A 26,019-nucleotide genomic window follows, 5' to 3' on the forward strand; every position below is an offset into this window, starting at 1 on the left:
GTGTAGTGGAGGAATTTAGGCAGCCAGCTCAGATGTTTGCATTCTAGACATTTACCGTCAGATAAAAAGAATCCCATCTATGGAGCTTTAATGGCTGAGTGAGTCAGCTGCGTGTGTGCACCAGTGGTTTCATCTGCTCACAGTCCCGTGTTAGCCACTGCTGCTCTCAGCCCTCACATTCTGGCCTGCTTCACAGGGCCTGCGGCTTGCAGAAGGAGCAGCAGCATCCCATGCGTGACCCATGCTTCCACTGTGGTCACGTTGGCAGCATGTAAGCATCTCTAAAAACTGACCTAGGCCTTGGTGCCTACGGCTCATTGGTGTCTTGCAATGGTTTGACATATTCTACTTCTGCTCTGTTGTTTTTGTTCTACTTATTCCACATCAAACCAGTAGCTGTGGACTCTGGTGCAGGGACTCTTCTTGTTATACACGTTTATAACCCAAGTGTCTTATTTCCCAGCTTCCTGAACGCCTACCCAACCTCCTTCCCCCACGTGTAGACTTCCCCCACTGGTCCCTCCAGAAAGCACAACCCAACCCACTGAGTTCTGAACAAAGACAGCTTCCGAAGGATATATTTCTGCTGCAATGAATTTATGAGGTCTTCTACTTTGGTCTGGAACTTCACAATAGATTTACATTCACATGGATCTTCCTCTGTGGATCAAAATATCAAGAAGATGGGTTAAGTGGCACAAAAAAAAGGATTAAATCAAAATCACTGAGAAGTGAAACAAAGCAATTCTTATTTTCTTTGTCACAAACGTGAAAGAAAAAATATCATTCCTCCTAATTATCTGACTGATCACTTTAACCTCAGATGACTAGAGAGTGTCACATTTTCTTGTTATACAGGCCAGGCTCCGTGCAAAAAAAAGTCTTTCCTGAATTTCCAAGTTGCCTGAAAACCCACTGAGCTCTACTACTGATGCTTAAATTTTGCCTCCAAAATTTGAATCTGACCAAATACAGTGCTCAAAACAATCTCTGTTTGCCAGTTTTCTTCCCAATAACATCACCACGGTGGGCCATACTGTTTGCTGCTCATAAACTTCTGTGAAATGAAACTTTGGAGGCACTGTTTACCATCTGAGAGTCAAGACTTGTTTGAGCTTTGCTTCAGCACTCCATTTCTTGAGCAGGTGGAGCAATGTGCATTAATCAGTTTGCAAATCTATGTCAATAATTTACATGTTCTTCCAGAAAAATTAGCTTAAACTGGAATAGGAGCAAAAAAGGAGCAAAACCTGAGATGACTGGGAAAAGAAAGGAGATGTTTACAAGACCACACTGAGTCAGCTCAGCTGCCTAGCAAATGGAAGGAGTAAATAGGAGAAGGACTTTTTAAGGGGAAGGACACCACTTGCACAAAAGCACAACAGGATTAAACCAGTCATGAGTAAACTAAAGCTGGATATTAACAGAAGATCTCTAGCCATCTGTTGATAAATACAAGCTGGCACTGGAAATTAAACAAATACAAATAGTTCCTTTCCTTTCTTTTTTTTTTAAACTCAAATGTTAAGTGATTTTTTTGCAAACAAGTACTTTTTCCGAAATTTATTTTCACTTTTTTGGAATGCTGAAGTCTAAATGTATTTGTGTTCTCGAAAGACATTTAAATACAGTATGTTGGGGGTTTTCATATGGGTCCCATCATCTTGTTCTTGGATCGACTCCTACTTTTTAAAGTAGCCATGGCAAAGAGAGTCTCTATCTTGCAAGCCTGGCTACCAGGCTCTGCAGACACAGGACCCTGGAGGGTGTTGTCCCTCCCAGACTTCCCCAGGAAGAAAGGAAGGTCCCATCTTTAGAAATCTGGAGAACAGGGCACTTGCCCAGCATGACCCGAGACATCTGTAGTGAAGCAAGGAACCGAATCTGATTTTCCAGAGGCAAGGCCTCTAACTTCCCGAGTATTTTTTCTCTCTAATGTACACTCAGGGAGAAAAACAGATGAGTCACCTACTGCTAACCCACTAATATTTACATGGATATCTCTTGGTTTTGGCACAAATAACAATGATAGAAATTGCAAAGAAAGGGAAGCAGGAGATTAACATTTGGCAATGTGTATTATTTCATCCGTTGATGCTGTAGAGCACCTCCACATGCCATGAGAGCAGTGGAGGTCTCTGCATTGCATGGGGCATGGGGCACTCAAGAGCAGGTTTACACACTCATGGAAAGTAGAGCTGAGTTTGGCAGGGCTCTCTTGGGAACTAAATGAGCCCCATTAGAGCTGTGTGCAATGTATCTTGCTGGGAATTGGAAGAAAACATTTGCCTAGCAGGATAAAGGAGCCTGAGCACCTGGACTCGACAAGAGAGTGCCAGGTTCCTGATGAGCCTGGCAGTGTAGCTCTCAGAAGTGCTGCAAGGTATTCAATGTCTTAAATGAAGCCTGAGTGTTTGGGATTCACTATGATCTGCCTGATCAAGCCAGATGCATTGCAACGGCCAATATTTCATAGGAGGCGTATTATTCCTTCAAAATAAAAATCCACAATAGCTGTGGTAGTTCTTTTTTTTTAATAATTTTTATGCTCAGGTTATTTACAGGTCAATATTCTTTAACTTTTATGTTATTCTTTACCTCCTCTTGTCATGTCTGTGTCCCAGTCAGTCCTCTCATCTTTTGCTTTACTAGGCTATCCAAACCTGGGCAACTCAGCATTCATGTTGCCCAAACCTAGACACCTACAAGTCATGTGGAAGATACTAGATGCTTTTGCTTTTTTTAACTTGAAATTGTGGTGTTTGTGGTGCCTGTTTGACTGTAGGAGCAGCCAGTGGTTAGCAAGCTTCAGCTCAGATGTCCAATTTTGTGATGATCTTCATATTAAGCCAAATAAATAAATAAGAGAGCCTTAGCTTCTCTTTTAAGAGCAACTCTTCTTTCCTCATGTCACTTTTGGCTATTCTCAGGACCTGGTACATCATGAATTCATCGTTACTGAAGAGGAAGGGAGAGAAGGGGAGAAGGGTGGAGGAAAAGGGAAGGAGAAGGCAGTTTGTGAGAGGGGGAGATGGATGAGGTGTGGGGGTGGCTGTGGTTCAGGTAACCACGCAGAATGTTGATGTTTCATGATCCTTCCAAGTACCCTGCAAACTCGATACAGTGAGAACAGAGAGCTGTTTGTAACATCCATTTGAAGGGGCATTTTTGTCCTTCTGCTTCCAGCCTTCAAACTCTGTGACTAAATCCCCCCACTCCCCAATCCCCGACTCTTACCAATGCAGATTTTCATTTGCAGCTTTTTCCCGATCTTGCTGATGGTTCTGAAGTCAGCTGTGTAGAAGTAGTGCTCGGCTACTGGTTCTGAAGCAATTTCCCTCAGCTCATCCTCAACCGCGTTGCCAACTCCCACAGCAAACATCCTAAAGCCTGCGAGCATAGAAGTCTGTCAGTTGGACAGCTGCAGAGCATCTTGCTGCTCTGGTACCAACCCGCTGTCAGTTTGTACATCCTTGCTCACCTTCTGGATCCACGGTCTCCACGCAGCTCTGCAGATGTTAACTGGGAAATTAACCCCTTTACCCTCTACCATTATAGGTTTATTTCAACCAGGTCAACCAGGGTTCCAAAATATTTTTTGCAGGCAAAGTCTTACTAGAATTATCCAGACAATGACCACTATCACCACAAGAACAATGTTTTGGAGATACAAGAAAGGACAGATGATCATAACACCTTGACAGGATCATGCATCCAACTAATAGGGAAGCGATAATACAGCAAAAGGAAACAGTGGAAGTTTTCAAAATAGCCTGCAGCCACCATTAATCAATGTAGTGGCAAAGTCCCCTGTGCAATGGAAACCTGTGGTTCAGCAAAATTGTAGCTGAATCTCTTTCTAAAATTGCAACTCATATAGTCTGTCAAGAGCAACCCATACTGTGAGTTAAGAACATGCCCAGGTACTCTGCTTCACTGCCAAGAGATTGATTGGCTACCTCTGGCTTAATCCTGTTTCTATTGAACTGAACTGCAGTTTTCCCATTGCCTTGAATGGTGATACTAGTTAACCCCTGTTCGAAATATTTGTCTCTACTTGTCCATGTCTAGACAATGGTAATGCTTTCCCCTCCTCCCCTTTTTGCCTTGTCTTTCTACCTCTGGATGTGCCCAATATCTGTTTTTTTCAAAGTTCAACTCAAGGAACATGTTTGGAGTCTAGTTATAAGCATCTTGTTATTTATCCCACTGAAATCACTTACGAGCAGATGTTGGAGATTTCTCTGTAGGGTCAAGAGAGGAGGAAGAAACAAGGCATAAAGTTTTATCATCACAGAGGAATAAATTCAATAGATACCGTTTATAAGGACCTTTTGTTTTATAAGAACTGAACATCCACATAACATGTCAACTTGCTTTGTAAACATCAACTTTTCATGAGCACATACCTGACCTTTATTATTATGTGCTAGCCCTTAGTCCCATCTAGTGGTCGAGACTGAAGTTAAAAGGAAGTAAAGGATTTAGCAATTCATGAGCATATTCACATGGGCTGCATCCATTAAACACAGAGATGTCAGGAGACTGGGAACTTGTTAGGGCAGATCTCAAGATATTTATATTTCACAGTGTTTAGACATATAAATATATCAATATGTAGCCACTGTGCACTTTTAATATTCCAGTAGAAGCTGAAGAAAGTTTCTTATTAGTGTGTCTGGGATTTGGACAGGGAGTCCACAGTAACTCCCTTAATCTGTGTTTCTGCTTTGTTTATTGTTTTTTTTCTTCTTTTTCTTTTCCAGGCCTTAAGGCTGATACAGCCAAGCCACACTTGGCCCTACAACTCCTGTTATTCTCCAAGGGGCTCTCTGACGGTCGTATTTGCCTCATTGTGAGTGCCACTGATGCTGACCTGACTTTCATTACCAATATCAGACAAATCCTCAGCTTCTCCCTGCAGTTTCCTTCACATTTGTGTGAAGCATGCTAGACCAGCATGCATCCCATACCAAATGTGTGAAACTCCATCCTGCCCAGCAGAGAGACCTCCGGCAGACTTAGATCAAAGACACAGAGGGGCTGTGGGAGCAAACACCAGCTGCTGGCAAACCAAGATTCGTCTGAAGCCCAGCCAGGGTTGCTCCAAGTTCTTTATGAGCGTGCAAGGATAGTCAGGCAACATCTCAACGAAGTCACCCTATAGTAACCTGTTTCTATCCTAAGAGACATCTCCAGGGAAAGAATCATATGTGGGTTGATACTAGATGCAGTACCTGGTCCAAGGGAGAAACAAGCCACTGAGAATTCAGGAGACCTACCTAAGTCTTTGGCTTTCTTAGCAGCATCAGTGATGTAATCTTGTGACCGTCCATCAGTGAAGACTATGCCCACCTTGGGGACCCCAGGCCTAGCTCCATTGATGATGGAAAAGGAACTGTCAATGAGGTACTTCAGAGCCTGGCCTGTCATCGTTCCTTTCTCCATGTAGGCCATTTTCTTGACTGCTGCTTTGATATCCTTCTTGTTCTTGAACTGCCCCAGTGGAAACTCCTGTCTGACAGAACTGGAGTACTGAACCAGGCCAACTTGGGCCTGTTTGTCTGATACCTCCAGCGAGTCCACAATTTGGTTGATGAATTTCTTCACCAGCTCAAAGTTCTCAGGCCGCACACTCTTGGAGCCATCAATCAGGAAAACAAGATCCAGAGCAGATCCTGACCCACCACTGCAAGCTGAAGCAAAATACGAGAAGAGGGCAAAAGAAGACAGCAACTAAGACCCCAATTAATTATATAGGAAAATATAACCCTAGTGTCATTTTATTGCTAATGAAATAGGTTTAATCAACCAAAACTCAACAACAGTTCACACTAATGTTTTCAAAATAATTCTTGGTTGTAAGTCCATGGTTTCCTTTTCTGCCTTTTCTGAAGACAACACGCCTACCCTGTCTCAATCCTATCCCCACCATACTACTGCAGATCACGGCTTGCCTCAGTGCGAATGAAAATCATTACATACCGCTGCACGTCTTCCCATCGCTGTTCAGCGTGAAACCCTCTTTACAAGCACACTTGTACGCTCCTGGGCTGCTGATGCAGATCTGCTCACAGTCATGGTCTCCAGTGGCACACAGGTCTGACACCACTGCAGGCAAAGGTGCAGATTAAAATCAGAGACCATGCCAAGGCTTCTCAACCCACAGCCTACTCGGCCCATCCACAAAGCATGATATTTGTCCCATACGCTCAGTGACAACTAAACCCGCTCTGCAGCAAGACAAGGCAGCAGAGGTCATATTACTCTTGGATAGTGATTGAGATAGAAGAGGCAAGGAGAAATTTTCACAAGTCTCCTGACTCGAAGGCACAGCCAGGACTAGAAATAGTCCCCATACTGAGGGCAAAAACCATCCGTCCGTTGAGCACATCACGATATACTTCACTCTCCAAAGCTATTGGTTGAGGTTTGGTTTCCAACATACCATCTGGGCTGGCCAATACCCGTTTTTTTCAGCTATGTAGTACAATTATGATTAGTGAGTTCAGCCCCATGTACAGTTTTCTTTCCTGGATGGAATTCATGTCCAAACATACTTGGAATTCAATTCAGAGCTACCCTCGCACGAGCAGCTCTCAGATTTGCTCTCTACAAACACCTCTGCCTGCTGATCTTAACCTGAACCTGACTCCTGAGATGCTGAGCAAACAGAAGCTGAATTGCAACAGTCTGAGCCAGCAGCGTTCAGTGACTGACAACGCTGTCGCAGTTACAGCAATGATGATTGAAAACAAACTCAAAAGTAAACAGATCTGGTTGAAGCAATTAGTTTACAAATACCAGGGAAGTCGGTGCAGAAAACCGAGCATTTCTGTTCTATCATAATGATGGGAGGTGGCACGAAGTCTTTCAAAGTTAAGGGGCTTCTACTCATTATTTCAAGTTATTTGTGTTCTGCTCTGCATGTATTTTGTACTTCTTCTGGCCTTCCTAATTCACATGTATGCATATTGTGCTGGCACTGGTAGATCTTTCCAGCACATACGTAGCTCATATAATTAGGAATATTACTAACTATGCAGATGGCTGTAACACTGGGCTCTCAGCCTGAGTTCTCTGAAGCCTACAGAGATCTTATTAGTTTAACTAGTGGCTGGATCACCAAGGGTCTCCATTTTCCCCGTGTGTTTGTTGAGCATTATGGGAAACAGCTTGGACAGTGCTGCACAGTTCTTCCTGCTGTCAGTACCCACAAACCGTGCTTTGCGATAGCAGGTGGTGTTTGGGTACATCTCCAAGGACAGTTTTGTGCAGCTGCTTGCATAGCACGGTAACAGCCCACTTGGCAGTTAACATGGTGCTATTCTCTGTTAGCTAGAATAGTCCTTAGCACAGCGCTTCCCTCGGATGCATCTCTGAGGGTTTTTACCATGGAGAGAACTTTGTCATCTGCATGTTACAAATTTGAAAAGCAAGGCACAGAAGGGATTTTTTTCCTCTTTGTCTTTTTGAATGACACCAATGCTAGAACTTCAAAACACATTGCCAGGCCTCTCCGAATCTGACTGACTCCTGACTCCAGGGCAGCCAACACAAACTCCCACAAATATTCATGGCCTGGATTCCACCTTCTCAAATTTTGTCTCTATCCCCCCTTTAGTATGTAGTATTTGTTCCCCCCTTTCATGAGCTTCTGGTGCAGTGACACCTGATTATAATACATGACTCACTTTATATTCAAAGTTTTCCTCCTTCCTACAAAGGAAGAAATTTTCCTTGATGAAAAGCTGCTCACCCCCATAACTTTCAGCCTGAAAGTTGAATCATGAAATTTTACACCTCTTGAAGAAACTGGTCTCGGAGAGTTTTACAGGTCCATCTGCGTGTATGTGTTTGCAATGCCTTGCCATAGGCCCGTGGTGTATCGCACCTTTTAAAAAGTGTTGCCACACGTCTGTGCTTCGGCAGGATGGGCGCGCGAAACCCCCAGGCCTCTCTTGCTGACACATAAAATGGATATTTATAGACCACCTCCTACAGTCTTGTGGGTACATTTGAAAGTAATAAAGCTTTCTCACGCCATTCACCGGCTCATGCAGGAGTGAATATGTGTTTGTAGGATACTCAGGCTTTTTTTATATGCTATGAAGAAAGGCATTAGATACTGCACCAGCCAGGAGAGTTTCCTGCCTCACAAGGCTTGCAAAAACAACAGCGTAGTCAGGCAAAGGCAGTTCAGCATCTAGCAGGGAAGTGAAACCATCCCTTGCTCAACTGGGAATTCAGAAGACAATACTGGTTGGGGAAATTACAAGCCAGATTCTCAGAACTGCCCAGATAGGCTTAAACATAAGGACAATGATTTTTGCTATGTAAAGTTAATGTTTTCCAGGTTCTTTTTCAATGCCTCAAGGAGTACATGGGTCATGTTTACAAACTCTTCTGTGCCAATAAAGTCTGGAGATTTCTCTAACTAAAACCTGAAATTCTTGAAAGGCAACTTCAAAGAGCATCTGTCTTCCATACTGCTTCGTGCTCCTGCAGACCCAAGTCCTTGGAACAGGGAAGCAGATGGATGAAGGATGATCACACATACAACTTCCATGTGAAAAGCTTGCTGGCAGCCACTTGTACCTCTTGGCTAGGAACCCGGGGTGGTGGCAAGCACTTACCGCAGAAAGCTTCTTGAAACTTGTGGGTCAGCTTCTCTATAACACTGTAGCTCTCCACATAGTCCACATGATCATCCAGAGGCTCGCTAGCAATTTGCCGCAGTGTGTGCATGTCCACCCGGCCAACCCCGATGGCAAAGACCTCAATGCCAGCCGCTCTGGCCCTTGCCGACACATCCTGCACTCCATCCTGGGGACGTCCGTCGGTCACAACGATCGCCACCTATGCAGAGGAGGGCAGAGGCAAGCTGTACGCTTGAGTGGGCGCTAATATCGCTATTGCTTGTGGAACAGGCTGGGTTAGTAAAGAAAGTTTCACATTTCTAAAATTAAAGAAAAAGGAAATGTCACCCCCTCCGCTCCCTCTTCCCATTCTTCCTGAGATCACACAAGCCATTCTTTTTATGTGGGGTTTGTTTCTTTCTGCACTGGAAAGGTTAAACTGCCATGGACCTGACTGATTTAATTAAGGGACAATGGGTGCACCTCGCCCCTAAGGAAACCAAAGTAAAGGTTATGTTCTTCATACACAAACTAACGCTCAAGCCAAACTCTATCTTCATGAACCCGCAGCTGGCACTACGGACAACTCTGACTCGGTATGGAACTTTAAAGAATATCGGGAAATGTAATGGAACCATCATGAGGTGAAGACTTTTCCCCATTTTATAGACGGAGAAGCTGAAGCAGAGAGAGGGGAAGAGATCTGCCTAAGGTCACGATGTGTGTTAGTGCCTGCCATGATTTCTGATTCCCTGTTCCACAATAAATAGCAGAGGTGAAATCCTATCCCTACTAACATCAGCATTAAATTGACAGCTGGTTTAAGTGGGAACTGGATTTCACCCTGGATTTCATGGAGCCCTGAACCAGTGGAAAGCCTCCAAGAATCCTACTCCTGTTGCTAGATTGTCCATTTTCCTCTTTATTTTTCTTCTGATAAGTGACATTGTCACAAAACCTTCATTTTTGTTCTTTGCCAATTCATCTGCTCCCGCCACTTTTCCTTACAACTGTTTTATTGTGACGCCACTGTCAAGTTCAAAGCAAATGATTGGGATGTAATGCAGTATGGAGAAATATAATCAGCAGGAGCAGGCGAGCTGAAAAAACCTCCACATACAGGCAAATACCCTCAGTAACACAGAAAGTAAAGAATACAGAAAGTAAAGAAACGTCAAACAACAAAGGCAGGAAAAAAATCTATCTGGCAGCAACAGTGAGTTTGAATGAGCCATCATCTGGTCATTAAGGCAGTATTTGCTATTCTCCTCTATGCCATATATGCTCTCCATCTTTCTGAAGATAAAATCAGACCCACCAGCTGCTCGGTTAGGACAGTGTGACGGCTGTTTTACATCCTCAGGCGGGAGAAAAGTCATCTTGGGTAAGGTCAGGAGTGGGGTTCCCTGCCCCATGCGCCCAAGGGGCCTTGGCCATGCGGATGAAGTGGCTCCTTCCCCCTCTGCCCACCCTTCAGCCGGGGGATGGCTGAATGCTGCAGTCATCTGCCCCAGAGCAATACTGCGATACTAAAGTAATTTGCTGCCCCATTCAGAGCTTTCCTCCTATGAAAAATATGGGTGAACCAGGAAAAATGTAGAGCTTTTCAATCTGGCGCAGGTCTGTAAGTTCAGGTGTTTATCTGCACTTCCTAAGAGCTACAAAATTAAAAATTCCTAGTAGTGTCACAATGCTGTAACCGGCTTCTTCCAAGGGAAAAAAAATTCAAGTACTTCTCTTCCTCTTGCGGCCAAAGTAAGGAAAAGTGTCACCTGTGGCAGATGTCAGTGTGTGTTGTAAAGGGGAATGAATATGAAAACCAAAGATTGACCAAAAGGAGCGCTCGGGTTGTTTCTGGACCAGCAGCCAAGCCGAGGAGCAGAGCCAGCCGTGCAATCGTGCTTTCTGCCAGGAGAGAGAGCCCTCGACTCAGCCGCCCGGCAGCCGGCGGAGCAGCTCTGCTGTCTGCGTGCAAGCAGCAGCTCTGAGATGGGGGCTGGCAATTAGAGCTTATCAAAAGCCAACCTGTCAGGAAACAAGATGTATTATCAAGTAGCTTCTGCGAGCAACACCACCTTATGAACAGGTTTCTGTCAGTAACTGCTTATCTTTCTCGCAGTGTTTGTGAAAGGATGGAGGTGTTGCATGTCCTCCTGGCATTTTTCTGTCTAAATGAAGTGATTCTCCAAGTTTAATCAGTTCCTTTGCTTCTTCATGTCAGGGTGGCATCTTCACATAGGCCCGAGCCCCAAATACGACCCAGGAGGTGTCTGGTAGCAGCATCCACATCTGGGTCTGAAGGAAAAGATCTTCGTAATGCAGCTGTGTGAAAATCTGCTATAGAGCACTCAAAATTCATGTTGCTTTCTGACCTGCTGTTGGAGAAAACAAAACTCCTGGGTACAAAGAGTCTGGATCAGGCATCGGGAATTAATCAGTGAACCCATGGCTCAAATGAACATAACAGTGAGTCAGAAAAAGCACCAACCAGCCAGGGAGCCTGTCTGTGACCGTGACCAGGACCAGGTGCTTACAGTAAGAGTGTAAGAAATAGAACAAGTATAAAGTGATCTTGCTATCCTATGTAGTTATCTTAATAATTAGGAAATTCTGATTTTCCTCAGGATTCCCCCTCTAGACCTTTGCCCTCCCTGCCAGCCTGAGGCAGAGAATTCCAGCATGAAAAAAAAAAATCTTTTTTTTTTTAAACCTACCTCCAAATTATTTGCAGTCACAGGATCTCTGTAATTCTCTGTGTTATGAACTTGTCTCATTTAAAAAGCTGAGAGTCCTGGTATGTGCCTTGTTTGGTAAAGACCAAGAGACAGGTTGGAGGAAGGAGCATCCGCTGCATCCTGGAGAGGCTGACACTGCTCTGCAGTGTAGGGCTTGTGCTGGGCTCGGCAGGTGAGAAGAATTAAGAAAGGGTGAACGCTTTTGCTGTCCCAAATAGCTAAACAGGATCTTTAAGGAGAGATTTTTGCCCTAAGGAAACTCAGAAACTTTTGCTTTTCAAGGTCAAAATTTTTATTCATTTTAACCACCATGTTTCATTTTCCTGTGAATTCCTAACTTTCTGGATCCTTCTTGTGTTGCTTCTGTCATATAGAAATCCCCCATGTTCTCATGACACAATTTATTCTTGGTTAACTAAGACACCAGAGTATTCACGGGCATCCCTAGGTATTCGTATTTCAGGGTTTCCGTGTGTAGGCAATCCAGCAGCTAATGAGGTAGCTATGTCTCATTATTCGGTGTACAATGTGAACGTTGCAGCAGCACTGAAAGGGGAATTGGGCAGAAAGTTGAATAAGCCCTTGATTTTCTCAGCAATTTGACAATCTATTTGTTGTTCCTCCTAAAGAAAGATAAAAGTAATTGGGCACCCCTGTAGTTTTTAATAAAGGTATAAACAGACTTTACTCTGAGCTCCTGCAGAAACAAATAGTCCTTTTCCCTGTCCTGGGGTGACATTTGCTGCACAGAGCATAGCAAGACGGGATCGTCTTGTGATGCTTTGACCAGTGTCCCACATGGTTGACAATCATAGCACAGATTTTCACAAGGTCTTGCTGGATTTCTGCTGTGTGAAGGAGCAAGGACCGCGTCCAATGTTTCTGGAAGCTTCACCTCTCTAAATTACTGTGTGACCTATTCATCCTCCCAGGCAGATGACGGGGCCACCCTGAGCAGCATGAGGGTCACAGACTTCAAGGCATCATGGAAAAAAGTAGAAAAATAACCAGGGAACCAAGGAATTCAAATGGTTGTAGAGTCTCCCACCTTGGAGGTATTCAAAGCCATCTGGACATGGTCCTGGGCAACCAGCTCTGGGTGGCCCTGCTTGAGCAGGGAGGGATTGGTCAATAGAACCTCCAGAGGTCCCTTCCAACATCAACCTTTCTGTGATTCTGTCTCTTTGACCAGATCCAAAGTGGAAGGAAAGAGGTAAAAGCCTGTAGTGATTTTTTTTCTTTTTTAATGCCTGAGATAAATCATTAAAAAGACCACTACTATTCTGCTTTTTTAGATGTCCAGGAAATAAGGTTTCAGAGAGACAAAGCAACTTTAGAGTTCTTTGTACCACTGTCCACAGAAACATTGATGCTTTAGCCATGCTGCTGCAGTAATCCACTAAATAAATTTGATTTTTTTTTTAACTGTTTGGGTATTTAAACTAAAGGCTTGTTTGGTATATTAGCAGGGAATAGCAGTTCTTACGTGAATTGATATGACAGGAAACCACAAGGACTGCAAGAGCACATTGAGTGAGTTTTCTGGCAGCCCAGCTGCAGAGTAGACAAGAGCAGGAAAATAGTGCACATGGAAAGGAGTTACTTAAATGGTGTGGAAGAGATTAGTTAGATAAAGATCCAGACATTTTCATAGATAGGTCAGTGAAAATGTCTCTTCAATCTACAGTAATGGTCAATGCTGCGTGTAAGGTGTCAGGCTGTATTAAGGAAAAAAATAGAGACTAATACTGAAAGTATTATAATAGTATTGTATAAATCAGGACTGTGTCCCAGTCCTTACCTAAACATGGTCACCTTGTCTTAAAATAGACATTGGGGAATTAGATAGAGACAGGAGAAAATAAAAAAATACGGTGAGATATCTGAGGCTCGTGAATGGCTTGGGTAGCAGTCCTAGAGGAAAGTGGACCTAAAAAGATCCCATTATTTGTTCCATTTGAAAGGTAAACAACCAGAAAACCAGTGAAATCAATGGGAGCTGCCTTCACACAAGACTGGAAATCGGACCCCTCCTTTAGGATCCTTCATTCATAACCCAGGTACCATTCTAGGTGCAACGATCGGCCATAGGTTTTCTGTTTCTTGATTTCCTCCATCTACTGGGTGAGGACATCTGCCCAACTCAGAGATCTGAGGGCTCTGTGGGTGTTGCTGGAGCTGTGTCAGGGTTGTGTTCAGTGTGGGTTCACTGGTGCCATGCAGGGCACTGGAATCACTCTTCCAGTAACAAGCTCCTCATGTGGAACGTGGCAGATACATGGAAGAGTCTTAACTTCCTTTGCTGTTCCTCTCCCGCCCTCCTTTGTTCACAGGACAAATGTCGAGGAGAACTGCTTCAGCCACCTCGGTGCCCCTGACTGTTTTTCACTACAAGTAAATCTTCTGGACTGATGAGGGTAGAAGTGATAGAGCCTGGGGAAGAGCTACCTTGAGTTGTCAGGTCCCAAAAGCCACTTAATGGCAAATTAGCAACTGCCTGTGATTCCTGCTAATGTGTAGCCATGCAAGAACTCCCAGGTTTTGGAAAGAAAACTTTGTGCACTGACTGGCACCCTTCGTGCACCCTTATCCATCTGTGAAGGTGCTCAGCAGCTTTGAATGGAAGACTGATCACGAGACACATTTCAGAAGCAAATGCTGTAATCATACGAGAGCTGACCACCTCCAAGGGAAGGAGCGGTGTCCATCCCCTCCTGCATCGCTACCACGTTTACTGTTGCACAGTGGGCAGCTGCTGCTGACACTGTAGGAGGCAGGACAAGCTCATCTGAACCTCTCTCCTTCCTGGAGCTTCTGGCACTTCTGGACATTGGAACAACAATTAATGAAATAAGCTTTTTTGCAAGGGCGTATTGGAAGTAGTGAGAAGTAAATGTCTTTTTTTGCCTCTCAGTACTCAAGAACTGAAATGTTTCTGTGGTCTGGCATTCACACTGTTGGGATTTTTTTGTGTTTTCTTTCTTATTAAACAATTTTTGCATTTCAATCAGAGTAAAAATTTCTGAAAAGCAGAAATAGATATTATCATCCAGATTTTTTTTTTTTTTTGGTTTCAGTTCAGCTGTCTGGTTTTGTGCTAAACAGTACCCAGCAAACCCAAACATTTCCCATTACTTTTTCTCTTCTGGACAGAAAGGCACTGTTTGTGTGTGGCTATGGATGATCCTGCTTAAAGGAGACCTGCAGCTTCCACTCTGCTCATGTTTTTCCACCATAGGGTGCTCTGGCCAGGCTGAGATGGCGGAACGGCTCTGCTGGAGACCTGTCACCTTCCCACCAGCTCCCCAGGAGCGGTTTCACTGGAGGAAACATCTCTTTCCCAGGCAATAGCTGAAACAGCTCTTCAGTGAAGTCATCCATGGAGAAACTGGGCAGCCCTGAGCTCTGAGAAATGAGTTCTTTCCAAAGCCTTTTGAGAGCGGTGGGACCGGGCAGCATGGATGGCTGCTGCCTCTCCTGAGACCCTGCGGCAGACTTACGGCTGCTGGGAAAGCGGGGAAAAGCAAAACACACCTTGGCAGCAACAGGCGGTTGCTTGAACCTCCAGAAAATAGCAGATTTGAGCTGAAGGCTGAATCCACACTTAATCTCTTTGAAGTAGTTCAGTGAAATGAGTGAGAAGAATTAGTTTTCCACCTAAAGGATTTTAAAGCTCTTTACTAAAAAAATAATGATAATAACAACGTGATATTAATAATGCCTTGCGATTTTGCGATGATTTCTTTCAGTGAACCTCAAAGAATTTGACAAACAAACCAATGTTACTCCTTTTGAATAAAAACAATTGCCATTAGGTCTTGGAGTTCCCCTGCGAGAGCTGGGCTATTATATTTTGCACCAGGTGACTCCTAAGCTTAAGCAATGATGTGATCATGATGGCTCATCAGATGAGCTTCTTTCTCTGCAGCTGATTGCCAATAAGATTTAGTGAAAGTTTCTTGGAGTGTAATTTTTCTCCTGTTATCACTCTTGGTTTTCTTCCTATTGTGTCAAACCAGATTTAGGCTAAGGATACATAGAATTTTCCCTGCTGTGAATCCCACAATAAAAGACCACATGAGGATGAATTCATTCATATTTGCAAGTTGCTTATGGTTCAACATGGTGAGGGGATATACAAGGCATTTGATTAGATCATCCTTGTAGGTGACAACCTCATTTTTAGGGGTATCTTGTGAATTCCAGACCAGCAGCGCCTTCAGCTTGCTGATTTTTGGAGTTGGCAGATCTTTACCAGTGCCTATTTTTCACTTTTCAGTATTATTTTTGACTTGCCATCCCTGGGCATCTTTTCCATGTTCTGCTCTGCCTTCCCTAGAGCATTACTACCAGTGAGAGAAATGGAAGGTGACTGATGTTCCAAAATTGTTGTAATCAGGAAAAAATTCCAGCCTTCCTCACTCCAGCAGCTCGGCTTTTGTCCAGCTGGTGGAAAGCTCTAGCTGCTTGCTAATGCCTTTGCTTATTTTTCTGGTCCGGTCTCATAGCAGAGAGCCAGTGGAGCTGGCATGGGACACAAGGGCCTAGGAAGTGGATTCATGATGTTTAGCTAAAACACATATTGTCAGGAATATACATTCTCCACATGCTCAGAAGAGAGTTTTCCTGATGACGGTCACTGGGCTGAGGTTGGGTTTCATCCATGGTCAAATCCAGAAAGAATGAATGAGGCGTCTGGGGAATAATTTTTTAAAGACAGCCTCCTGGACAGGGAATATGAGTCAGGAGCAGCGATGCCCATTGCAACCACGTGTAGAATTAAGCTGACCTTATGCCACAGCCTTAAATGCTAAATGGTCAGTAAAGTCTGTGTACCTGAAGAGAATACCCAGAATGGAAAACATAGCCACCAGCCAGCCTCTGAGAAACTGGAAGAGCAGTGGAGGACACTGAAACAGCACTTTGCTTTGTATCTGCAGCTGAAATGGGCCATTTTGAAGGAAACTTTCAGAAGGTTGCCTCACTTTTTACTATGGTGGATTCTGAAGCCTCTTTATTACAATATTTTGGGGAAGATGAGCATTGTTCACAGCTAGCAAACCTGGCTGAGATCATCATCTCACAGCGGTATGGTGTCGCAGGCACATGGGAAGCAGGGAGCCGTGTCCCAAAGGATGGGCATTCCAGGCAGAGAGGAGAGCTAGTGAAGGTGGATTAAATTTACCGTGACAACTTTTGGCCAGCTCTGCCCAAAAGAAAGCTGAGCTTTGTTTTCAAGAAGGGTTGGGAGGTTTCCACCTCCCAAAGGTTTGTCACCTTTGACAATTAACCCCCACTTGTCCCCACACACTCAAAGCCCAGATAAAATAAAATAACTCTTCTTCCTTTTCTGATTTTTCCAACCACTCCACGATGAGCCACGTGAAAGAAGGAGCGTCCAAGAAATGGTCTTACCTTATTAAAATTGGGAGACCTCACCCTGGCCCCTTCTGAGTCACTAAAAGCCCGGCTAATGGCAAACTGGATAGCCAGGCCAGTCATAGTCCCAGTGGAGAGCGGCTCTATCCTCCGGACTGCTTGCAGGAGCCCCGCTTTGGTTTGGTAGGTCTTGAGGGAGAACTCGTTCTTGACGGCACTGGCATAATTGATCACACCCACCCGGGTGGAATTGGGGCCCACGTCCAGCCCCTCGATCACCCGGGACATGAAGACTTTGACCTTCTCAAACTCGTGTGGGCGCACGCTTCGAGAGCTGTCGATGACGAACACCAAATCGGTGGGTTTGGTTCTACACAGGGTGCCTGGAAAGGATAAGGAGGGAGGAGAAAAATAAAAGAAGAGAAAAGTATACTAGGAGGGAGAGGATGGTCTTCTTAGAGCAGCAGCTGAGGCGAGAGGGCTTGCAAGCTTCAATCCTTTCTCTGCCTGTCTCAGAGAGACCCAGTGAGACCACTTTAACCTAATAGTTCTAAATGTTCTTTTTCCTTTCATAGGAAAGTGTCTGTAAGAAAAGCACAGTTACCGGCTGACGATATGTACTTCTGAAGGAGCGAGCTGATGAGATTCCAGCGCTGCACTTGTGGGAGCAGGTTACCCACTTGTAACCCCAGGCTATTGCTAATGTCTACATGAAACTTAATTCACTTATGGCAGCATGGAGGGAGGAATAAAGCTGGGAACTGAAGCCTGTGCGTGCACTTCTGCATCAAACAAAGTCTCAAAAGGAGTTATCGCATTTTGGACATGGATAAGCAATCCACATGGATATTAATTAATGAGATTATATTTTTGTCACGCATAACCAGAAGTAGGCATGAAACTCAGCAGTTCAGATTCAGCTGTGAATAAAGATACCCAGATTAACTAACCAACATAACATAAACCAGTCTCGTGTTTTTCAGCTATTGATACTAATAACGAAATACTGTAACACAGCAAAGACCAGCACTGTTTTATTTCTGTGAGCTGGTGAGGGGGAACACAATAGAGAGATGTAGAACCACGTAATTGATAGTTAATCTCTACAACTCCATAGTAAGACATGAATATCCACTCTAAACAGTAAATGGTATAAACAGGAAGCATTAGCAATGCAAAGAGCTGAGTGGTTTTTTTTTTAATTTCTCATTTGCATGCTGTTTTCCATCCTAATTTTCAACTGTGGCAAAACATAAAAAGGACTGATATTTTTTATGATTTTCTAAATTAATTGTCCCATTTTCCCCACCAGATCTATAGTATTCTGATCTTTTAATTTTTTTTCTATCATTTAGCCTGTTTCTCCAGGGGCATCAAGGGCTCTGTTAATATTTGATTTCCGCAGAGAGGGACGATATAGGTTATATCATAACGGAGATTTCTGCAGACAGATTTTTAAATGTGAGCTTTTGGGCCAACAAATCTGTTCCGAATTATGACATAAATATTATAGCTAGTCCTCAGTGTGAAATCTAATGGAGCTTTCAGTCTTTCAGACAGATGAAAATAAATACCCTGTGATATATCCATAAAGAATATACTCAGGTTAGTTTCCCGAGAGACGCTAATGCTGAATTTGCTTCTGGCTCCCAGAAAGGTCTCTCTAAAAGATGCTGTGTGTAGAAGGGAAGCAGGCAGTGGTTACTTTGTCAGATGCTCTCGTTTCCACTAAAATGCAATATAACCTTTTCCCATGTGGGTGACTTTCACTTTGCCACCATAATTCACTGCAGAGGAAGGAAAAACTCAGTTGCCAGTCCATCTATAGTATTGCAAATCCCTTTACCAGGGGTTGGTTATGTCCATTTTACAGGTGAGAAATGAAGGTATAGAGAAAGGCTCAAATTCTTGCAGTCAGTTCCTCCAGAAATAAGGAGCAGATTCCCCTTTGACACTGTAGCTAATAAATCATCTCTGGCTTTAGTGACAAACCAAGGAAGAAAAGGTTGTTGTTTTTTTTCCCTAGGAACAGTTGGATCCAATAGAAGTTTTGAAGTATATTTTCTTTTTTGCATGGAAGCTCTGTGATTTTTACCCTAAATAACATTTTTAACCTCTTTTTATGAAAGTGAAGTGTATTTCAGGGAAATGAAGAGAAAAGAGGAGATATCAGATGGGAGCTTTGGGATTTCAGCCTGTCTGGTCACATCCACTGTGCACGTCAGGGTCTGCAGGACAGGCCTTGGTTATCTCCAGGAGCTGACAGTCAGGCACGCTTGTTCTGAGTGGCATCTTGACTCAGCACAGTTTATTTTAAAGTTGAATTAAACCAGAAATAAAATCCTCCTCTATTTTTAAAAACGTCCACACTTGAAGTTATTCAGGAATAGCTGAACTTCATGCACTGATTTAGCAGAAAATATCTCTTAGGGCATCTTTGCCATATTCCTTAAAAGAACAGGAAACCTGCCTAGTAACTCAGAATTAAAAGGTGTTTATTTTAGAAATAGCGATTGCTCACGGTAGGGCTGAGTTGAATGACTGGTCTGTTTAGTTTCCTGACTTTGGTAGCACTTAGTGGTTCTGCAGCAAAGATAACTCCCTTTCCAAATTACTAAGGAGAAGCTGGTCAGTATATCAGAAAACTCCCCTTCATAAGCAACAGCCAAGACTGCAGTCACTGTCACGCATATTTTACAACTGTCAATCTGCCCAGGTATATGCATTATGCATCATCATAAGATCATTCAAGCATTTTTAAAACCCAGCCGTAATTTTTGCCTTGGCCACTTCTCCTGCGGTGATTTCCCCAGGTTGGCTGGAGCCCCCAGCATCACCCTGCCCCTGGCCGAGGAGAGATGCTTCCTCGCTACCAGGTACCTGCTGACACTAATTGCAGACCAGGAGTTAGAAAGCGTGCAACCTCAAAGAGCAGGCAGCTCATCTCCCATCTGGCTGCTCTACACACCCCTTGGAAAGACAAACAGAGCAGGATTTTGCTCAGCAATGGATGAAGTAAAACCTAGGAAAGGCCCATCCTCAGCAACCTGACCCAGACCTTCCTGCTCGATGAGGTTAATCAGAACTCAGGGTGTCTGGCCAGCTCCTCCTCAAGCTCCCGGCAAAACCAGCCCTGCAGAGCTGCGGAGAGAAGGCAGAGGAGAGCCCTTCTCCTGGGCCTCCTCCAGCCAAAAGCAGTGAGCCCCGAGGCTGATGCTACGCTGCGGGCTAGGGCTGACCTGATGCCACCTTTGCTGTGCCTCTGCACAGACCTCCCACTAGTTCTCTAAAGCAATGCAACAGGCAGAAGCAAACACATCTCCAGGTTTTGCTGTCTTGGGAAAATATTTGAGAAAGCTCCTTTGCTTCCCTGACTGATACTGGGTATTTCTTTTTCTTTCATCTCCTTCCCAGTCCCAAAGCAGGCTGGTGGCAGGGAGGTAGAGGACTGACACCATGCATCCCGCTGCTGAGCTCCCCACTTACCTCTCGGCTGTGGGGGTGCCCCGCAAACTCCATAGCTCTGGAGGAGAAGCAGCAAAGAGAGCAGCAAGGCAGAGAAAATCCTGTCCATGGCTGAGGAGGAGCTGGAGGCTGGATGCAGAGTGGCAAGGAAGAGCCTTGGCCCAGAGGTATTAACCTGCCCTTCCTCGGGGAAGCATGGGGCCAGCCCCTGACACGTGTGAAGTGCCGGGGGGGGTGGCACAGAGGGGAGAGGGACAAGCAAGAAGGACTAGGAGAAAATACTGCACGAAGGTGGGGAGGGGGAGGATGTCCAGCCCTGCCAGCCCCCAGCCCCTCCACAATGGCTTCATTGCTCGGCGAAGGGGATGGGAAGCTATAAAGAGACCTGCAACAGCGTGGTATGTGGGGAATCTGGGACCGTAACAGTGGGACCAGTGAAACCAGCCCTGGGGAACTGGAGTTAACCTGTCAATCACCAGCTCCCGTCTGCAAATCCTGGGCTTTGCCACAGTAAGCAAACGGTCTGCGGCGTGTCAGGCTTGTGTCCTTCCTGCAGCAAAGCCCAGAGAGGGAGCGATGGGGGGGGGACACGGGAATAGGGTCACACAAATCACCTCTCAGTCCCTGCGTTTGCCAAGCACAGGGCTGGAAACCAGCCTGTGGGATCGGGGGGCTTCGCTTCCTTGGCTTAATCTGCGGGCGAATGCTCGGTCGAAGGAGGAGGGGAGAGGAAGAGGAGAGCCAGGCTTGGGGAGGCACGGGCGAAAGCGTAGGATGCAGAACAAATTTCTTCCTGCGGGAAACAGTTACTTCTCTATGAGGCTGTGCCCTCTGTGCAGGAGAGCAGGGAGGGAAAGAAAGAACTCGGTAGCCTGAACTAGATAAATAGACAAGAAACTTAGGATAGACAGACAGATTAGAAGTTTGATTTATTTTTTACAGCGTAACATTCAGGTCTGTACACACGAGGGAGATACAGCTCCTGCCACAAAAAGCCAATAATCTAAATCAACAAATAAGACTGATGATGCTGCAAGTGAGCAGAAATCCAATGTCTTCTTTATGGAAGAGCAGCAGGGAGATTTGGTACTAGAGTAAGATGAATTTAATGATGGGTTCATCACAAAGCAGTGCATCTATTTTCTTTTTTTTAACTACTGTATTACACTATTGTCAGTTGATTAAAGCCCTTCTCCTCTGATGGATTAGTCTTTGCTCACCTTTCCAGCTGCACACCCTTGGAGCACTCATCCATTTAATCTGCATTGTGTTAGTGCAGTGCCATGGCAAACTACCTTTAATTCAAAGTCCGGTTTCTCTTCCCTTATCCAGAGCCACTCTTTACTCCCAAAGTACTTCAACAGAGACCGAGAGCTCCTGTAGAGAAAGGCTCTTTGATTAGGAAAAAAAGGACCTGTCCTTAGTGAAGTTGCCAGGCTATTTTTAACTCTTTCAACATTAAAAGCATTAATTAAAATATTAAAAGATGGCTATATTCTCATGCAAAATCAGCATGGATTTGTCCTGCTGCTATCTTCCCAGGTACACACCATCAATCACAGGCTTTCCACCATCTCTGGAGCTAGCTGGAAATTTTTGCCCAGAAGGAGCAAATGCTCCAGGTGAGATTTCTTTTTGCTCCCATTTCACCTCTTTCTGTCATTGAGGCCTTTTTCCAAGCTTGGTGGCATCTTATTGTATTTGCTTGTTATTTCAGAGCCCCTGGGATTAAAAGGGCTACCATGCAGGATGTGAAAATTGCAGATTATGATCATGGAGTGGTACAGAAAACACATGCAGACCTTCACGTATACATGTGCATGCACAAAGAGCCCGGTATAAAAACTTCATGTATAAATGCTTATGCCTGTGAATGGATGCATAAATATATACACATGTGACCATACATGCATATAAACATGATTGCATGTATGTGTTTATGTATATAAATATGTATGTGTGCACATACATGCAGACACATAACTCTCCTCCATGCATGCTTTTCATGGATGTGTTTATATATGCATGGTTTAGATGAGTGCTGCTATGTATAAATACTGTTCACTGATATCCCTTGTGTGCTTATATGCACATGGGTACATTTGCTCCCCAAATATATAGAACAGCTACACCCATACATTTATGACTATTAGGGAACAAAGTGAAATAAAAGCATAAAATCTGGGAGATTTTACCTCCAGCCCTGTCTACGGTGGGGTTTCTGCTGTTGCTCTGCCATGCATACAAGGATCTATTGGTGCAGACAGTACTTGCTTGCCATGAATAGGGATCATTCAGAGCCCTCCATAAATGAAGTCTCTATGGCTGTTCTTGCTGAGGAAAATATAAAGTTTCTCTGTGTCATTTTGCTGTTAATTAGCAAAGAAAGATAAATACATTTCAGGTGAATATTTTCACTAGCGGAGGTTGTGGCACACAAGCAACATTAAAGCTTTGAAAATAAGGCAAGAGGCAAAGGTGTGCTGCTGGATACTATAGGTCTGCATTTATACCTCTGTAGAAGCAGTGTTTATTTTTAAAATATGAAACATAATTTTTCCCCAGGCCTTCAAAAATGAAAACACTGGATTCAATATTTCAAGAGGAAAATATGCATTTAAAGCTCTTCCCAAGCCTGCTTGCAACGTAAACAGACAAACCATTAACGGCTCATGCTGGCCCCGGAGCAGCCCTGCCGTTCTGCAGAGCTGCTATTGTAGGCTTCACGCGTCCTGGCACGAGGAAGGTCTGCCTCTCCCTCCAACGCATTCATGTCCATGTCTCCTTACTAAAAAAGTGCTTGTTTTAAATACCAGATCCCCTCTTTCCTGCCACTGCTGGATGGTCAGCAGAAGATCCTGGTCCCACCTTGCTCCTTCTTAAATCAAATGCTTCAGACTGATGGGAAATTGTTGCATACAGCCATGGAGTTTTTTCCCCAAACAAGAATCCCACTGTAGTATTATCTGAGTGCAGATGGAGGAGAAAAGGCATGTAGATGCTTTGTATCGAGGCAAAGAAGGTGATAGTGAAAGACAATGCCTGCACCCGTATGGGTTTTTCTGACCTGGGTTTGCACCCCGGTCCCTTGCCCTCCATATCTCTGTTCAGATTATGACCCTCGGGACTATTCTCAGGATGGAGGTGACAAATATCATTTTTTGGAGGAATCCCCAATACATGATGGGATGATCTGCTCTGCTCCGCCAGCACTATCGTTAAAAGCACTTTGCCAATGGCTGCAGCCTCTGTGCTCCCACCAGCAGGTGGGCAGAGGGGATGGAGCTGCTGGGACCATCTTGTTGTCGCTGGTGCGAGACCATGGTCGCTGATGCCTGTTGTCGGCCAGCTCGGATGGATGAGCTTGGCTGCACTAAGCTTGTCTGTAGCACCTGGATGTCACAGCATGGATGAGATACATTTAATGACATGGCAGCGTGAAGCTCACTGTCAGAGTGCTTAAACTGCTGGGAGACTTCAGCTGGAAAATAATAATATTGTAAGTAAGGGCTGGAGAGCCTTTGTGCTGCCCTAATAACCAACACAGCCTTACTACAGCCAAAGCTTCTGCCTGCAGATGAATGAGACTGAATTAAAATAAACAGCTTTCCAAAGGCAGTCAGGGCCAGCAGAAGACTCCAGCGTGAAGTCAGGAGATGCAGCCTGTCCTCCCCAGCATGACCAATTGGGGAAGCATCATCCTCTGCACCCAGGCAAGAGAGAGGTTTTCCTTTGGTTGCTGGTGCCTGAAAGCTCTGCGCGATGCCCCAAACTTATTCATGGTTTGCTTACTGTGCTGCATTCTCCTTCGGAGCCTCCTTTGTTTTTCTAACAATCTTTTCTGGTTTGTAAAACCCCTATGCTAAAATACCACTCTGCTGGATGCCTTCATTCTTTGGATTGTCAAATCTGCCAGCCTTGGGATGGGTCAGGAAAGAGCAAAATCCCAGTTTAAGAATAAGTACTAAAAGTACTAAAAAGCAAGGACATACTAATATGGGCTATATTACAGCTGGGAGAGGTGATTACTTCTCATTTGTCATAAGACAAGCAAGTCTGATGGCATAAACTATATAAATGCAGATTCTTTCTCTATCACTATATGCATAACATTTCACAGGAATGTAGATCAGATGGGAAAAGCCAAGAAAAATGACATTTTAGTTTCAATAGTGCAGACATGCTTTGTTTTGATTTAGCATTTTTCTTCTCCAATATGTTTTGTTCAAGTTTTATTTTAAAACAGTATTTTAGTTTTATATTTACATATTTCCAATAAACATGCCATTATTACATTTAATAATCTTAGTATAAATTTCACACTGCAACAACCTGAAATGATAAAATCAAAATGAATCCATCCCTAAGGTGCTTCCATGTAAATGACTCAGAAGAATGTGAAGGTTTTCTGTGGGAAAAAAAGGAAATCAGGCTTCAGGGATCTCAAGACATTTCCAAGCTTCCAATAGAGTTCAAGAGAAGGCATTTAAAATATTGGATTTTTCTCTTAAAAAAAAAAGCACAGTGTTTGTAGCCCTGAACCATAAACGCTTCTTAGGAGGGATCAGGAGATGTGGCTAAGTCATGCTAGTTGAGGCAGCAGAGCAAGAAGAGGGTTGGGAAGGGACAAGCAGCCAAATCCTGAGTAGTTTACTGTTGACTTCTATTTCATTCTAAACAAACCTGTTAGTTGTAGTAAACACAGCTTTCTTGCCCTCCAGCCACCAGAAAACTCCAAGGTTTAGCAAAACGCTCAGTAATTTTTTTCTCTTTTTCAGGCTTCCTTTGATGTTCCCAGGTGAGTGTTTCTGAGCTGGATTCACAGCCTTCATTTTTCAAATACTCAGGGAAATGGTGACAAAAGCTGCCAATCAGTCAAAGCTCCAATTCTTGTGTTTTATCCCCACGGTGTTTCTATTTCAGTTTGTTACAGGGAGTGGAGGAGTCCCTCCCAGCCTGCTTCATTACCAGAAAGGATATTTACTGCACCGCCACCGTATTGCGAAAGTGATATTTACAGCAGGGGGATCAGTGCAAAGCATAAACCAAATGATGTGAAGGGTGAAAGACTGGGGAGAAATGAATGGCTTTAAATATAACCCTTTCAACAACTCAGGATCAAAAGAACTGCTGTTTATCCTTTAAGCTGCAAATGGCTGGCAAATATCCTTGTGCTCTGGTGCTGTAAATAGTAAATGCTGTTTATGGCTAGTCAATGTTTATGTATTTTATGGGTCACAGTTATTTCAAAGGGATCATTTTTTATTTGCCATGTTAACCTTGCCCACATCTTCCCCCTGGGACCAAGTTGCCTCCTGGGCGCTATTCCTGGCTCTCCTGCTGACCACCTGCAAAACTTTGGGCAGCTCATGTCCTTCCTCCATGCCTTGACTTCTCCACCTGTACAGTGCCACCAACAATGCTGGCCAGGCCCAGAAGTCCCTAAGGTTATAGCTGTCCTACTAAATTGCTTGAATGAAACACCAGTATAAGACTTATCGTTTGCAGAGATGAAGGTCACTGTGCGGGCAGCTCTTTTTCTCTAAGGTGAATGAGCCAGCATACCAGCTGGATCAAGGCAAACCGTACAAAAGGACCAGGGTAGGAAGATGTAGCAATAAAAACTCTGGGATCATCCAAGAAGAGGAACATCTTTGTAAAATAACTTTCACTAGAAATGTTACAAAAATCCTGTAGGCAGACACATGGATGAGAGAGATCCTCAGCTGGAGTCCGTGGGGGCATCTGGCCTGATGGATGAGCACGCAGGCGGAAAGCAAACGGCAGCAAAAGGATTTGGG

At 44.2% G+C, this 26,019-nt stretch overlaps 1 protein-coding gene across 1 annotated transcript in view; it reads right to left on the reverse strand.

The window, feature by feature from the left end:
* The window catches only part of MATN1 (matrilin 1, cartilage matrix protein), a 21,659-nt gene extending 1,332 nt beyond the window's left edge, over window positions 1–20,327 (reverse strand). Inside the window, exons 1-7 of the mRNA XM_009575283.1 lie at window positions 20,240–20,327; window positions 16,790–17,136; window positions 8,637–8,859; window positions 5,986–6,111; window positions 5,283–5,696; window positions 3,238–3,390; window positions 580–660 (exon numbers count right to left, since the gene is read on the reverse strand). Of these exons, the coding sequence (XP_009573578.1) occupies window positions 580–660; window positions 3,238–3,390; window positions 5,283–5,696; window positions 5,986–6,111; window positions 8,637–8,859; window positions 16,790–17,136; window positions 20,240–20,327 (1,432 nt within the window). The remainder of the gene's footprint in view (window positions 1–579; window positions 661–3,237; window positions 3,391–5,282; window positions 5,697–5,985; window positions 6,112–8,636; window positions 8,860–16,789; window positions 17,137–20,239) is intronic.
* Between the last annotated feature and the right edge of the window lie 5,692 nt (window positions 20,328–26,019).

This window comes from Fulmarus glacialis, unplaced genomic scaffold, assembly GCF_000690835.1.
Source record: "Fulmarus glacialis isolate BGI_N327 unplaced genomic scaffold, ASM69083v1 scaffold18103, whole genome shotgun sequence".
Lineage (NCBI taxonomy): Eukaryota > Metazoa > Chordata > Aves > Procellariiformes > Procellariidae > Fulmarus > Fulmarus glacialis.